This window comes from Puma concolor, chromosome C2 (assembly GCF_028749965.1).
Source record: "Puma concolor isolate L17-30 chromosome C2, mPumCon1.1.hap2, whole genome shotgun sequence".
In the NCBI taxonomy this organism is placed as follows: domain Eukaryota; kingdom Metazoa; phylum Chordata; class Mammalia; order Carnivora; family Felidae; genus Puma; species Puma concolor.
The window spans coordinates 78,908,433-78,921,045 of record NC_141675.1 but is presented as its reverse complement, the minus strand read 5'-3'; the positions used below and the strand labels follow the sequence as shown (position 1 = coordinate 78,921,045).

Below are 12,613 nucleotides of genomic sequence, written 5' to 3'. Positions count from 1 at the left end.
CACACCCTTGCTGATCTCTTTATCAAATGGTCTTGGGCCACCCCTTGGTTTCCTCTTCAGAACAAGCTTTCTCATTTTTTTGCAGTATAGATAAGCCAAGAATTTTCCAAATCTTTAAGCTCTGTTTCCTTTTTGCTAAACAATTCCTTTTTAAGTTCATTTTTCTCTACTCCTATCTCACTGAAAGCAGTCAGGAGAAACCAAGCGACTCCTTCAACATTTTGCTTAGAAATTACCTTAGATAAATATCCAATTTCTTTGCTCAAAAGTTCTACCTTCCACAAAACATTAGTACTCAGTCAAAATCTCTGCCACTTTATTTTTTTTTTTTCAACGTTTATTTATTTTTGGGACAGAGAGAGACAGAGCATGAACGGGGGAGGGGCAGAGAGAGAGGGAGACACAGAATCGGAAACAGGCTCCAGGCTCTGAGCCATCCGCCCAGAGCCCGACGCGGGGCTCAAACTCACGGACCGCGAGATCGTGACCTGGCTGAAGTCGGACGCTTAACCGACTGCGCCACCCAGGCACCCCTCTGCCACTTTATAATAAGGATCACTTTTTCTCCACTGTTCAATAATACGTTCCTCATTTCCACCTGAGATCTCACCAGAATGGCCTTTATCATCCATATACCTGCCAGCATCCTGTTCGCGATTATTTCCATATTCTCTAGAAAGATAGAAGCTATCTCTCCAGCTTCCATCTTTTTTTAACTTTTAATGTTTATTTTTGAGAGAGAGAGAGAGAGAGAGAGCGAGCACATGTGCACAAGCAGGGGAGGGGCAGAGAGCGAAGGAGACAGAGGATCCGAAGCAGGCTCTTCACTGACGGCAGTGAGCCTGATGTGAGTCTCAAACTCAGGAACCATGAGATCACAACCTGAGCCAAAATCAGATGCTCAACCAACTGAGCCACCCTGGCTCTCCTCTTTTCGAGTCCTCACCAGAATGTCCCTTAGCATCTTTAGTTCTAGCATGCCCTCCAAATCTCCTCCAGCTTCTGTCAATTGCCCAGCTCCAAAGCCACTACACATTGTTAGGTTTTTCTTAGAGCTGCACCCCACTTCTCAGTACCAACAAATCTTAGCTCAGGCTGCTATGACGCAATACCATAGACTGGATGGCTTAAGCGACAGGCATTTACTTCTCATGGTTCTAGAGGCTGGAGAAGTCCAAGGTCAAGGCGCCAGCAGATTTGGTTCCTGGTAGAGCTGCCCATCCTGGCTTGTAGACAGCCACCTTCCTCACATGGCAGATATATCATGGGGACCCACACTCAAGACCTCATCGAAATATATTTATCTCTGAAAGACCCCATCCCAAATACAATCACATTGAAGGTTAGAGCTTCAACAAATGAGTTGATATAGTGGGCGGAGGGGTATAAACTTTCTGTCCTCAGGAATTAATGTCTACAATATATACAACTTACTCTCAAATGAAAACCTATTCTGAAGAATGAAAAGAGCAGATGATATAGCAATGGGGTAAAATGAAAAAGTAATAGGGTCTGGATAAAGGGTATACAGGCAATCTTGGTTTTGGTCATATGATTGCAACTTTGCTGAAAGTTTCAAGTATTTGCAAATACAAAGCTCAAAAAAAATTTTTTAAAGGATTTGGAGAAGTTTGGAGGCAGTCCACTGAAGGAGCAGAAGGTTCTCTGGACTATACTCAACAAATATTTATTGCACACCGACTACATAATGGGCACTGGTCCAGGCATTTGGGTTTAAGAGTGAACCAAACAGACAAACACGCCTCCTCTTGGAGCCCATACGCTATGGTGGGAGAGCCAGGCAATAAATGATATGGATAACCAGGATGATGGTAGAGATAGGCGTGGACTGGGAAGGTACCAGCAGGGAGCCAGGGAAGAGCCTGACCCAACTGTGACGAGGCCTTCATCCTGCACGGGTCTGCCATTACCCTATGTGGGTTGTGCGGACCACCTTTTCTTCCTGGGCCTCGGTCATCCTGTCTGGAAAATGAAATGACCCCACAAGATTGTGGGCTCCACAAGCACAGGGAACACGTCTGTCTCTGTTTTACTGCTGTTGCGGGCTGCTGAATTCCAGCTCCCTTCACAGAGGCTGGCGCAGAGCAGGTAATCAATGAGAATTTGTGGCATGAATTCGTGGCTAGTTGATCTCCAAAGTCCTTTTACGCCCTGTGAATTCCAATACAAAGGATGTCCTATCACATCAGACATCACACCGGATTCTGTAGACATTAAAAGGATAATGAGGGAATATTATGAACAACTTTAGGCCAATAAATTCAATAACTCAGAAGAAATGAACAAATGCCTTGAAAGACACAAACTACCAAAGCTCAGTCAAGAAGGAACAAGTAACACGATTAGCCCTAAGTCTATTAAAGAAATTGAATTTGTAGCTAAAAAAAACTTCCCACAGGGTAAATTATAGGTCCAAATGGCTTTATTGGCAAAACCTACCAAAATTCAAAAAAAAAAAAAAGAAAGAAAGAAAGAAAGAAAGAAAAAGAAGAATACTAGTTCTACACAAACTCTTCCAGAAAATTGGTAAATGAACCTCGATCCAAATCCCACCTCTAACGTTTCCTTTCTGCTCTCCCCTGAGCAACTCACTGAGACTCTTTGAGCCTTGTGTCCCCACTGAAATGGCCTCACTGAAATGGTGCGCATACCAACCTGGGCCTGAAACAAGTATTGAACAAGTGGCACAGGCTATGGTCTCAGGATAAGCCCCTGTATGTGATCAGAGAAATGTCCCAGTTGAAATCCAATCAGCACACATTCTGGCCATGCACGTGATGTAGGCTTTCTCTCCCCAGCCTGGAAGAACTTCGTAGGCAAACCTACCATAGCCTTAAATTAAAATATTTACAGGATGGGGTTTACCTCTTCACTAATCGTCTGGAAGAGATGCCTAAGAAGGGGGCAGCCTCCCAGATCCAAGAGACTTTGCAGGGCTCCTCCGTGCTCTCTCTTCTCGATCGCTGCCGCCTACCAGTCTGGAGATCATACTTATTCTCTCCAAGTTCATACTCTCCAGCCCCAAAGTGGCCAGCATGGCCTGGAAATCCTGCTCTGTTCCTCTAGCTGGCCCCTTCCTCTGCTCTCCTCTTTGCTTTCTTTGCTTAAACCTCCTCTGCGGAAATCCCTCTTCCCCTCAGCCTCCCTACAAAAAGCCTCCTTTTCTTTACATCCTCCTTTGCAGAGAAAAAAGAAGCCCTTTCGTCCTTCCACTGTAAACCACCTCCAGCTACACTTTTCCTAGGCTTCTTCCCTTCTGACTCCGTCCTATGGGGCTTGATCCTCAACTGGGCTTTGGATCAACTCCCTCCTCCCCATGATTTACTTATTATCGCCTCTTTTTACTATATTCACTTCCTCCCTCTATTAACTGGTTTCTCCTCACTGACTTAAAAACACTTTTTCTTGTGGTAAAATACAACATAAAATGATCCATTTTAACCATTTTTAAGCGTACAGCACAGTGACATGAAGTCAATTCATGCTGTTACACAACCATCGCCACCCTCCATCTACACAACTTCCCAAACTGAAACTCTACACCCATTAAACAATAATTCCTCCTCCCCGCCCCAGGATCCAGAAACCACCGTTCTACTTTCTGTCAATATGAATTTGACTCCTCTAGGAACCTCATGTAAGCGTAACCACGTAGCATGTGCCCTCTTGTGACCCTCTTCCCACTGTCTTTTAAACGTACTCCATTCTCTCCACTCTAAAGAATGAGAAGAACAGAAACTGGTCCTGGAGCCTTCGACCCTCTACAGCTATCGTCCTACTTCACTTCTGCCCTTCAGAGCCAGCCTTCTTGAAAGAACTATCCACATTTGCCTTTCCCACTCACCCTTGACCCTATGCTCCAATGTGGTTTCTGGCTTCACCACTCTCCCCGACAGCTGCTGTTGAAGGTGCTGGGTGGCCTCGCTTTTGCCAACGAGAGAAGAGGGCTTTTCAATCTTTACCTCTGTTGGCCTCAGCAGAGACAGTGCTGATTACCTCCTCTTTCTATTTTTGTTACCCAAAGCCCTGCGTAGAACTTCTGCCTACACCCTGTCCCTCATGCTCTCATCCGGCCCCGCTGTTTCATCGCCTCACAGATAAAGATGACTCGCAAATTCCCACGTCCGGCCCAGAGCCCTCCACTGAACTCCAGCCCCCTCTGTACAGCTGCCTGCTTGACATCTCTTCACAGGTATCTACCAGGCAGCTCCGATCAACCCTATCCAGAGCCACGGTTTCTATCCTACCCTCCTCTCTGACCCTAGCCCTCACAACCCAAAACGTCTTCAAGTTACTTACAATCCCTGTGACTTCCGGCCGGCCAGCCAGCCACACAAGCCCGGTACCACCTGCTGCCCCTCTCCCTTCACCCCTCACTAACACCTGTGGACCACAGATGCCAAATAGCTCTTGAACCTGTTCTCTTCCCACCCTCCCCCTCATTTCTACCCTGCGGCAACTACCGGCATTTCATTAACTGTGGCGAACTGTGCCTCCTAACTGTGCCTCTCTCCACGCGCTGCAGGGCCTCTGCTCAGATGGATGCCGGCGACGTTTGCCAAGTGCAAGTCTGGTCATGCCACCGAGGATCCTCCTGACCACAGCGCCTTGGCTCAGAGCACCCTTACCTTCAGCCTCAGCGCTCACCACACCCCCATGCGCATCACTCCCTCCCCGGGCCCTCGCCTTCCCCTGCCCCCTTCCACACATGGCCTTACCCAGGCTGTTGCCTCTTCGTGAGAGGCCCCAGCCCTTCTCATCCTCTACACCTACACAGCTGTGTCACCTCCTCGCAACTCCTGATAGCCCTGATCAGGGAAAATTTCCCTGTGTGAGCCCTGGTAGCACTTTGATCCTGTCCTCTGCAGTTCTCTGTAGCAGCTTTCTGTGTCCCTGCATGACGATTGTATCTGTAGGCAGCACATGAAAGGGCCCACTGTATCCCCCAAGCCCATCTCAGTGTCTGCCCACGTAAACGTAAGAGTGGCCATCATCCATCGATGTATGTGCCAGGTACTAGGCGCTCGGCATGGTCTTCTGGCTTATTCCCCATAACGACCTTGTGCTGTGAGGAAGGTACTATTATCCCCCCTTCTCCACAGAGGAACAGACAGAGGAGGCTTAAGTAACTTCCACATGATCATGTAGCCACTAAGAAGCAGAGCGGGTTTCAACCCTAAGCGGCTCTACATACCGCCTCCTACCTTCCACTCAGTACTGCCCATAGTTGTGAAAGGGGACGATGGGAGGGAGAGAAGGAAGCAGAATAAACATCTCTCCTGGATATTCAGGAACCATCTTACATAGAAGAACAGGTTAAGCCTTAGCACTTCCTGAGGTGCCCTCCAGCTCCAGGATTTCTTGGACTGGGTTACAAGAAGGAAAAGGAGAAAGAAGGAAAATCTCGTCCCAACTCCTCTGCCTGATTTCCTAGATTTGGCAGGGTCCAAGCAGCCAGGAAGTTATAGCCTCATCTCCCTCTACAGGGCAACACAAATCCATACCCCACCCCCACGATAGCCAGATCTGTCTGAATGTCTCCTTCATTTCCTATCGGCATCTCTGTCCCGCCGATACCACTTTTTAGAATGCCTCCCTATCACTATTTCTCCAAATCCTGCCCATCTTTCAAAGTCTAGCTCTGATGCCACGTGCTTCAGGAGGCCCCTTGCTGACCATTCTATTTTTTTTTTTAATCTGCCCTCTTATAGTTTATAACAAAAGTAGACTCGAACCCAAAGTATAAGGTTAAATAATAAATAGGAACTGAAAGCACTTAGAGTCTACTGAGGATAGAACAGTGACAGAAAGTGACATCATCATCAAGGGATTTGAGTAAGAATGGAAAACAAGATGGCACCCACTTGCAAAGAAGTTCAGTTCATCAATCCTAGTTCCTTCATAAAAAGGTTCCTAGGAGTGTGGGCCTCAAATGGAAAGTGGGCCGTGTAGGAGGCAGCTTCTGCCCAGCTGGGGAGTTCCTCAAGGGCAGGCAGTGAAGAGATCACTGTCTGAGAAAAACAGAAGTGGAGCCCTGGCAGAGGAGTGGAGAAATGCAGGCCTCTTGCAACACTGCAGAAAGGGCATGATGATCACCCCAGAATGCACTCCATGCCCACGGAGTCCCAGGCAACGGACAGAGTCTAAACACTGACGTAAAACAGCCAAAGTCTTTGTGTTTACTCAGAGAACAGAAAACAGTGACGGTCATGAGTGAGGTGAATGGGTGTCCAGACGTCTCATGCTAGTTTTGATACTCATGTCTTCCAGTTTTTTGGGGTTTTTTGAAACCACTAATTAAAATCTATTAACAGAACTCTGTGGCAAGAGTATGTCTCCAGTTTCTATTCGTTTTGAGAAATCAGCATATGCTACCTGGAAATACTTCAGGAAGCCAATTATCTAGGGGAATGCATGAGGTAATACATGAATTCTAACACCATATAACACATAATCATGTGGTGATGGTGTCTTTCAATATTTGTAGACTATTTTACAGCTTACGAAACATGTCCACATTCTTGCTTCACTTACTTTTCACAGCAGCCCTCACTGTCTGATATTCTCTGCTATGTTGTCCCTCATGCAATACTCCGGATATGACCTGGCAGCTACGGGGACTGCATAACTCTGTTTTCTCTGGGCACTGGACACCTCCGTTAATACAAACTAATGCCCCGGGAGCTTTTCACGAACACATCACCAGGTTGGGTCTTGGGATCACTGTCTTCTCCTTCTCCAGTGAGGAATCCAGGACTCAGGAAGTCATGGGACTTAATTCATTTGGCATCTTGGATGTGCTCCTAGCAGATGGGTTCTATGTTGGAGCCCATCCTGTGGTCCTTCCCTCACTCCAGAGCTGCACAGAAGAAATTTTACCTGAGAATTCATCAGGCGAATAGTGGTTTTCGTGCCCACATCTTGTTGGAAATTGGCTGTGGGCGCCCCATTAAATCTCAGGACTGCGTCATGATCATCTATAAACCACAAGGAAACAGAAAAGAGGTGATGAGCACCAGCAACATGAAGAAACAGAGAATGGTCTGGAGGGAGAGAGGGCAGGAGGAAGGGGAGGGGTGAGAGAATAACACTTCCCAATCTTTATCCCATCAGGATACACAGGGGGAAAGGGTCACATGCGTATGGGGCAATCAGGTACAGTTTGCAGACGGAGAGGACCACATGTCCGCCCGGCCACGGAGAAAGCTAAGGAGGCTCATGTTGCGGCATCCCTGAAATCCACTCAATGGTTCCAGTGTGCCGGGGCACAACAGAAAAGTGAACGGGGCCAGTGTGCTACCGAAAGTGCAATCACTGTTCCAGCTACCAAAGGAGCAAACCAAATAATCTTTTGGTATTACCAGTAGGTCATACTTCTCAATCCCTGTCAGAAAAACAAAGACTCTACCGTAATCTCAGGGTAACCCACGAGTGCAAAGTCCCCGTAGCACTCTGAAAAGCTTGCAGTGCTCAGGGAATTGGAAGCATTTATCATGGCACCCAAGACACCTCCCTAAGTGTTCCATTAGGAACCTGAGGCCCAAAGAAGGGTCACAAACCTGGGTGGTGGCAGAGACGGAACAGCAGGTCGTAGATCTAAACTGAACTCCACATTTCCTATTTAAAAAGAAAACCTCTTTGGGGTACCTGGGTGGCTCAGTCGGTTGAGCATCCAACTCTTAGTTTCGACTCAGGTCATGATCTCACGGTTCATGAGATTGAGCCTCGTGTCTGAGATCGAGCTCTGTGTCATCGGGCTCTGTGCGAACAGGACAGAACCTGTTTGGGATTCTCTCTCCCCCTCTCTCTGCCCCTCCCCCATGCTTACACATGCATTTGCTGTCTCTCTCAAAATAAACAAATAAACTTTAAAAATACTAAAATAAATGAAAAAAAAAAAAGCCTCTTTGTCAGAAGCAATGTCTTAAATCCAGGCAAGATCAAACAGGACATGTTTTTAAAAATCCATTCACTCCCTGTCTCTAGTTCCCCGTCCTTGTAGCTGTTTCAGCAGAGCTTGGAAGACCTGGAGAAGTTTCTCTATGTGGCATTGACCAATCTCATGGAGGAGAGAACTAATGACGTTTAAGATCTATCCCAACCCTGAGCCAACCTCCTATGAGCTCATCCCATTTTACTTGATCAAGCAAGTTTGGGGTTCACCTGTAAAATCTGCACAGGGTTTGGAGGTCAGCCCAATTCTCTGCTGTTGTATTTCCCTCCTTGTGGGAAATTTATTTGGGGTGGTTCGTCATCCACAGAGGTGGCATCAAAAGGTGGAGGGGGCGGGACAATACAAGACGATCCGAAAGAAGAATACCCATAGAGTTAAGGGATGAAATCCTCCCTCTTTATTTCAATTCTAATTTAGGTCTTAAGCCTCAGGAGTCTAGACATCTCAGCCACAAAAACAACCTGATCTTAATCCTAGGACACATTTTATCAAATGGGCTTGGCAGTTACATGACATGTCCATAGTCCGCACTTTATCAGCTTACAGGGCAGTCATACTGAACTGCAAATAGGGCAGAAGGCGTATCTTTACACAACTCAGATTGCAACACATTTGGCAGAACTGGTCACCGGCTTCAAAAGTGACTGGCGGTAATCACACCAGAAACGTAGATGCATCAGGAACTTGACTTAGTCAGCTCCCCCATTTCACAGGCGAGCAAACGACTAATCTGAGCACCCCAGTACCAAAAAAATGATAAACTCAGATGGAGTAACTGAGAATTGAATAAAAGGACTATTTCCAAAGTTGTAGGTAGAATTTACTTTTTTTTTTTAAGTTTCGTTATTTATTTTTGAGAGAGACAGAGACAGCACGAGTTGGGGAGGAGCAGAGAAAGAGAGGGAGACTGAGAATTCCGAGCAGGCTCCGCCCTGCCCGCACAGAGTCCGACAGGGGGCTCGAACTCACCAACCCGTGAGATCATGACCGGAGCCAAAACCAAGAGTCAGATGCTTAACTGACTGAGCCACCCAGGCACCCGGCAGGTAGAAGTTAAAGAAATCAACAAGGAATGGGCGAAACCCCAGGGTTGGCCACAGTGGGAGCCATTCCTACCCTTGCACCTAACGTGGCAAGCAGAGCAGAGGCCCTGAACTGAAGAAGGCCACCTGTCCGGACTGGTGGCTGTTAGGGGAATACAGCTACTGCTAATGTCTAGGCAGTGAGAAGGGAATCGATTCCTCAACCTCTCTCTCCTCCTTGCCTCTGATTTCTCGGCCTGAGGGTAAAGAGAGAGAGCAGGGCTCAGAGACAGAGAGGGCTGCTTGAAAGGAGCTGAACTTTTAGTCGGGAAGAGAAGCAGTCTGTGGTTATTCTGCACGGAGAGAGCTGGGGGCGGGGGGCGGGGGGGACAGGCACTCCGACTTCACTCTCTCCCTTCTCAGTTTTACAGCAGCACTTGTATTGTCCAGTCCCAAATAAAAGCCAGAGGAGAAGGAAGCCCAGCTGACATGGTCCCAAATGTAAATTCCCAGGGCACAGGGTCAGACAGGAAAAGGAAGAGAGTGGGTCTGGAGGGCTAAATGGAGAACACCCAGCACCAGAGGCTTAGGATACATCCTTGGTATTGACCATCAGGAAACAACATGTTTTTGTTCATTCAACAAATACTGACTAAGCACCTACTTCTGTTGGGCACAGTTCTAGGTGCTAGAGACAATGGCCGTGAGCAAGAAAGATAATAAGGTCCTTGCCCTTAGACCTTAGATCTTGTAATCTACTGCAAGGAGGAAACCAATAAATGAGCCCAGCAACCTCTACTCAAGATAATTACAGACTGTGATTAATACTATGGCACAGATAAAGTGAGCTGTGTAACAGGGGCCCTGAAGGGATCTCCTTTGTATGGTGTGATGATTTGGGACATGCTGCTGCCATCCAAAGGGAGGCCAGGCACAAGAAGGGTTTAGGGAAGTATATTTCAGCCAGAGGGTGCAGCACTGTGGGGACCCTAAGGAGAGTAAGGACTTGTCTGGAGACGAGTGAGGTGAGGGAAAGAAAAGATGCGTTAAAGAAGCTGGCAGGAACCCGGCCACACAGGCTGTGGAGGCCACAGGTATGAAGTCTGGATTTTATTCTAAGGAAGAAAAAAAAAAAAAACCAATCAAAGAAGAAAACTTTAAAACAGGCCACTAAATTGGGCTCATAAAGAAGGAGGACAGCATCCTCGTTTGCCAAAACAGTGCTTTGCTAGTGAAGGCGAAGAAGTTCTGAAATCAAATAGGCCTCCAGGAAGTCGCCAGGAAAAAGCCACAGCTACTGGGAGCCCAGCAAATGAGCCCTGCAAGGGGAAGGCTGCAGAAAACAGGGGCCACCACTTCTGTTTAACTTAGACTGAGAGAAAGAGAGGGACACAAATTAGAAAATGAAGAAATAAATGCACCACCATATGCTCAGGATATAACTGCATGCCAAGAATATTCAACAGAATCAGCTCATTAGTAAATTCATCAATACACCAAAATCTACTGCCTCCAGGTACAGTAACTCTAAATAGCTGGAAATAATAATGAAAGAAATTTTATCATAGTTTAGACCAACCTCTTTGTGTATTTTCAAATGAGCTTAATAAATCATGTAAGCACATTTGGAAGGCTGAATTCTGGTTCTGGTCAGGAAAACTAGATATAATACACATCAGGGCGAGGAAATTATGGCCTGAAGGCCAAAACTGGCCCATTCTCTGTTTTGCAAATAAAGTTTTATTGGAACATAATGAGGTTCATTCATTTACTACTGTCTAGTTTGCTTTTCCACTACAACCGCAGAGTTGAGTAGCTGTGAGAGACACTCTATGGCCTCAAAACCAAAAATATTTGCTGTCCAGCCCTTCATGGGAAATGTCTGCCGATCCCTGATACAAACAATCATACCTTCTGAGCTACACGATCCAGGGATGTCTTCTCAGTCCTCACTCTGCACAAGAACTCCATCTGCCCAGAATCTGCCCAAACTCCACTCCCCTTGCCTTGCATATGACACACACCCAGTTCTCCCTGTTCCTTCTCACTGGCCTGCTGAATGTCTCCGCCTTCCCTGTTCTTTCTCCACCTCTTAATCTTTACTTATTTTGGAGAGCAAGAGAGACAGAGTGTGAGCAGGGGAGGGACAGAGAGAGAGGGAGACACAGAATCTGAAGCGGGCTCCAGGCTCTGAGCTGTCAGCACAGAGCCCGACGCAGGGCTTGAACTCACAAACCATGAGATCATGACCTGAGCTGAAGTCGGATGCTCAACCGACTGAGCCACCCAGGCGCCCCTCTCCATCTCTTGAATGTATACTTTCTCTAGGTTTTCTCCTCAGCCCTCTCCTGGACTAAACTATCACCTCAGCACAAAGGACTCCTCAATCTGATCTCCCACCCTGACCCTTCCCCGGAATCAAATACCAAATCACATAGGTATCTACCCAGGGAATTGACAAACACATCAGACTCAGCATTTCCAAGACAGCACCTGTCTTCCTCTAGAAGCAGGCTCCCCTGTGATAGGAGACAGCCCGCTCCCAGGCTAGAAACTCTGGCTCCTGCTGATCACTCAAGGTCATTTCTAGTTAGACACCAGTTTCTGCCTCTTCTCAAATCAGACCCACCACCACGATCACCGCTCAGACAATCCTGGCACTTCTCCCCTGGAAATTCTCAACTAGAATGCCCTTCTCCTAAGGGAGAGCAAGTAAGTGAGAATATGAAGGGGTTTTTTTTTAAGCTGATAAGGGATTCATCACATCAAAATTTTTATTTTATGTTTTATTTGAGAGAGAGAGAGAGAGTGAGTGAGCGGGAGAGGGGCAGAGAGACAGAATCTCAAGCAGGTTCCATGTTGAGCATGGAGTCCGATGTGAGGCTCAATCCCACGACCCTGGAACCTGAGAGTTGGACACTCAACCGACTGAGCTATCCAGGCACCCTGCTGTCTCTGTTTTAAATATTGCTATTCTGCAGAAGATCTTGTTAGAAAAGTGAGTCCTGTCACTACCAATAAGCACAACACTATAATGGAGATTTAAAAATAATAGAAGCACTGATTCCTACTGTATCTTCAGGTCCTGAGATTCTGTAATTTTACTGATTACATGAGGACTAATTGTCTCTTTTGGCTTCACCTACCTGAATAATTTTCAGCCTTTCTGTTTGAAAACCATTACTGGAGTAGGAATTCTTCACCTGGGGACTGTGGACCAACTTCAGGGGATTCATGAATCTCTAAAATCATGTGCAAAATACCTGTGGGTTAGGTGTGTATAAAGTGTGTGTGTGTGTGTGTGTGTGTGTGTGTGTGTGTGTGTGTGTGTGTGTATTAAATCAGTCTATGCGTTTTTCCAGAGAGAAAGTCCATAGCTTCCAGCCAATTATTCTTAGAGGTCTCTGTGACCCCACAAGGTTAAAAGTCAGAACCTATCAATTTGCTTTTTTAAGAAATCCTTCACAGTTAATAAAGATGGAAAGCCTGTCCATATTTATAAACATGTGTGCAACACAAAGAAATGCAGTTGCTTTAGGCTCCTTAGTTCCCTTATTTGGAGAGAATGTGTTTTCCATCCTTGTGAAATGAATCAGGCTAAAGAAAGCAAAGCACA

The 12,613-nt window shown here is 46.6% G+C and overlaps 1 protein-coding gene across 5 annotated transcripts in view; it reads right to left on the bottom strand.

The window, feature by feature from the left end:
• ST6GAL1 (ST6 beta-galactoside alpha-2,6-sialyltransferase 1) overlaps positions 1 to 12,613 on the bottom strand; it is a 120,831-nt gene that overhangs the window by 13,866 nt on the left and 94,352 nt on the right. For all 5 annotated transcript variants that reach the window (XM_086674950.1, XM_086674952.1, XM_086674951.1 and 2 more), the window contains one exon: positions 6,901 to 6,998. In XM_086674950.1, coding sequence (XP_086531076.1) covers positions 6,901 to 6,998 — 98 coding nt within the window. The remainder of the gene's footprint in view (positions 1 to 6,900; positions 6,999 to 12,613) is intronic.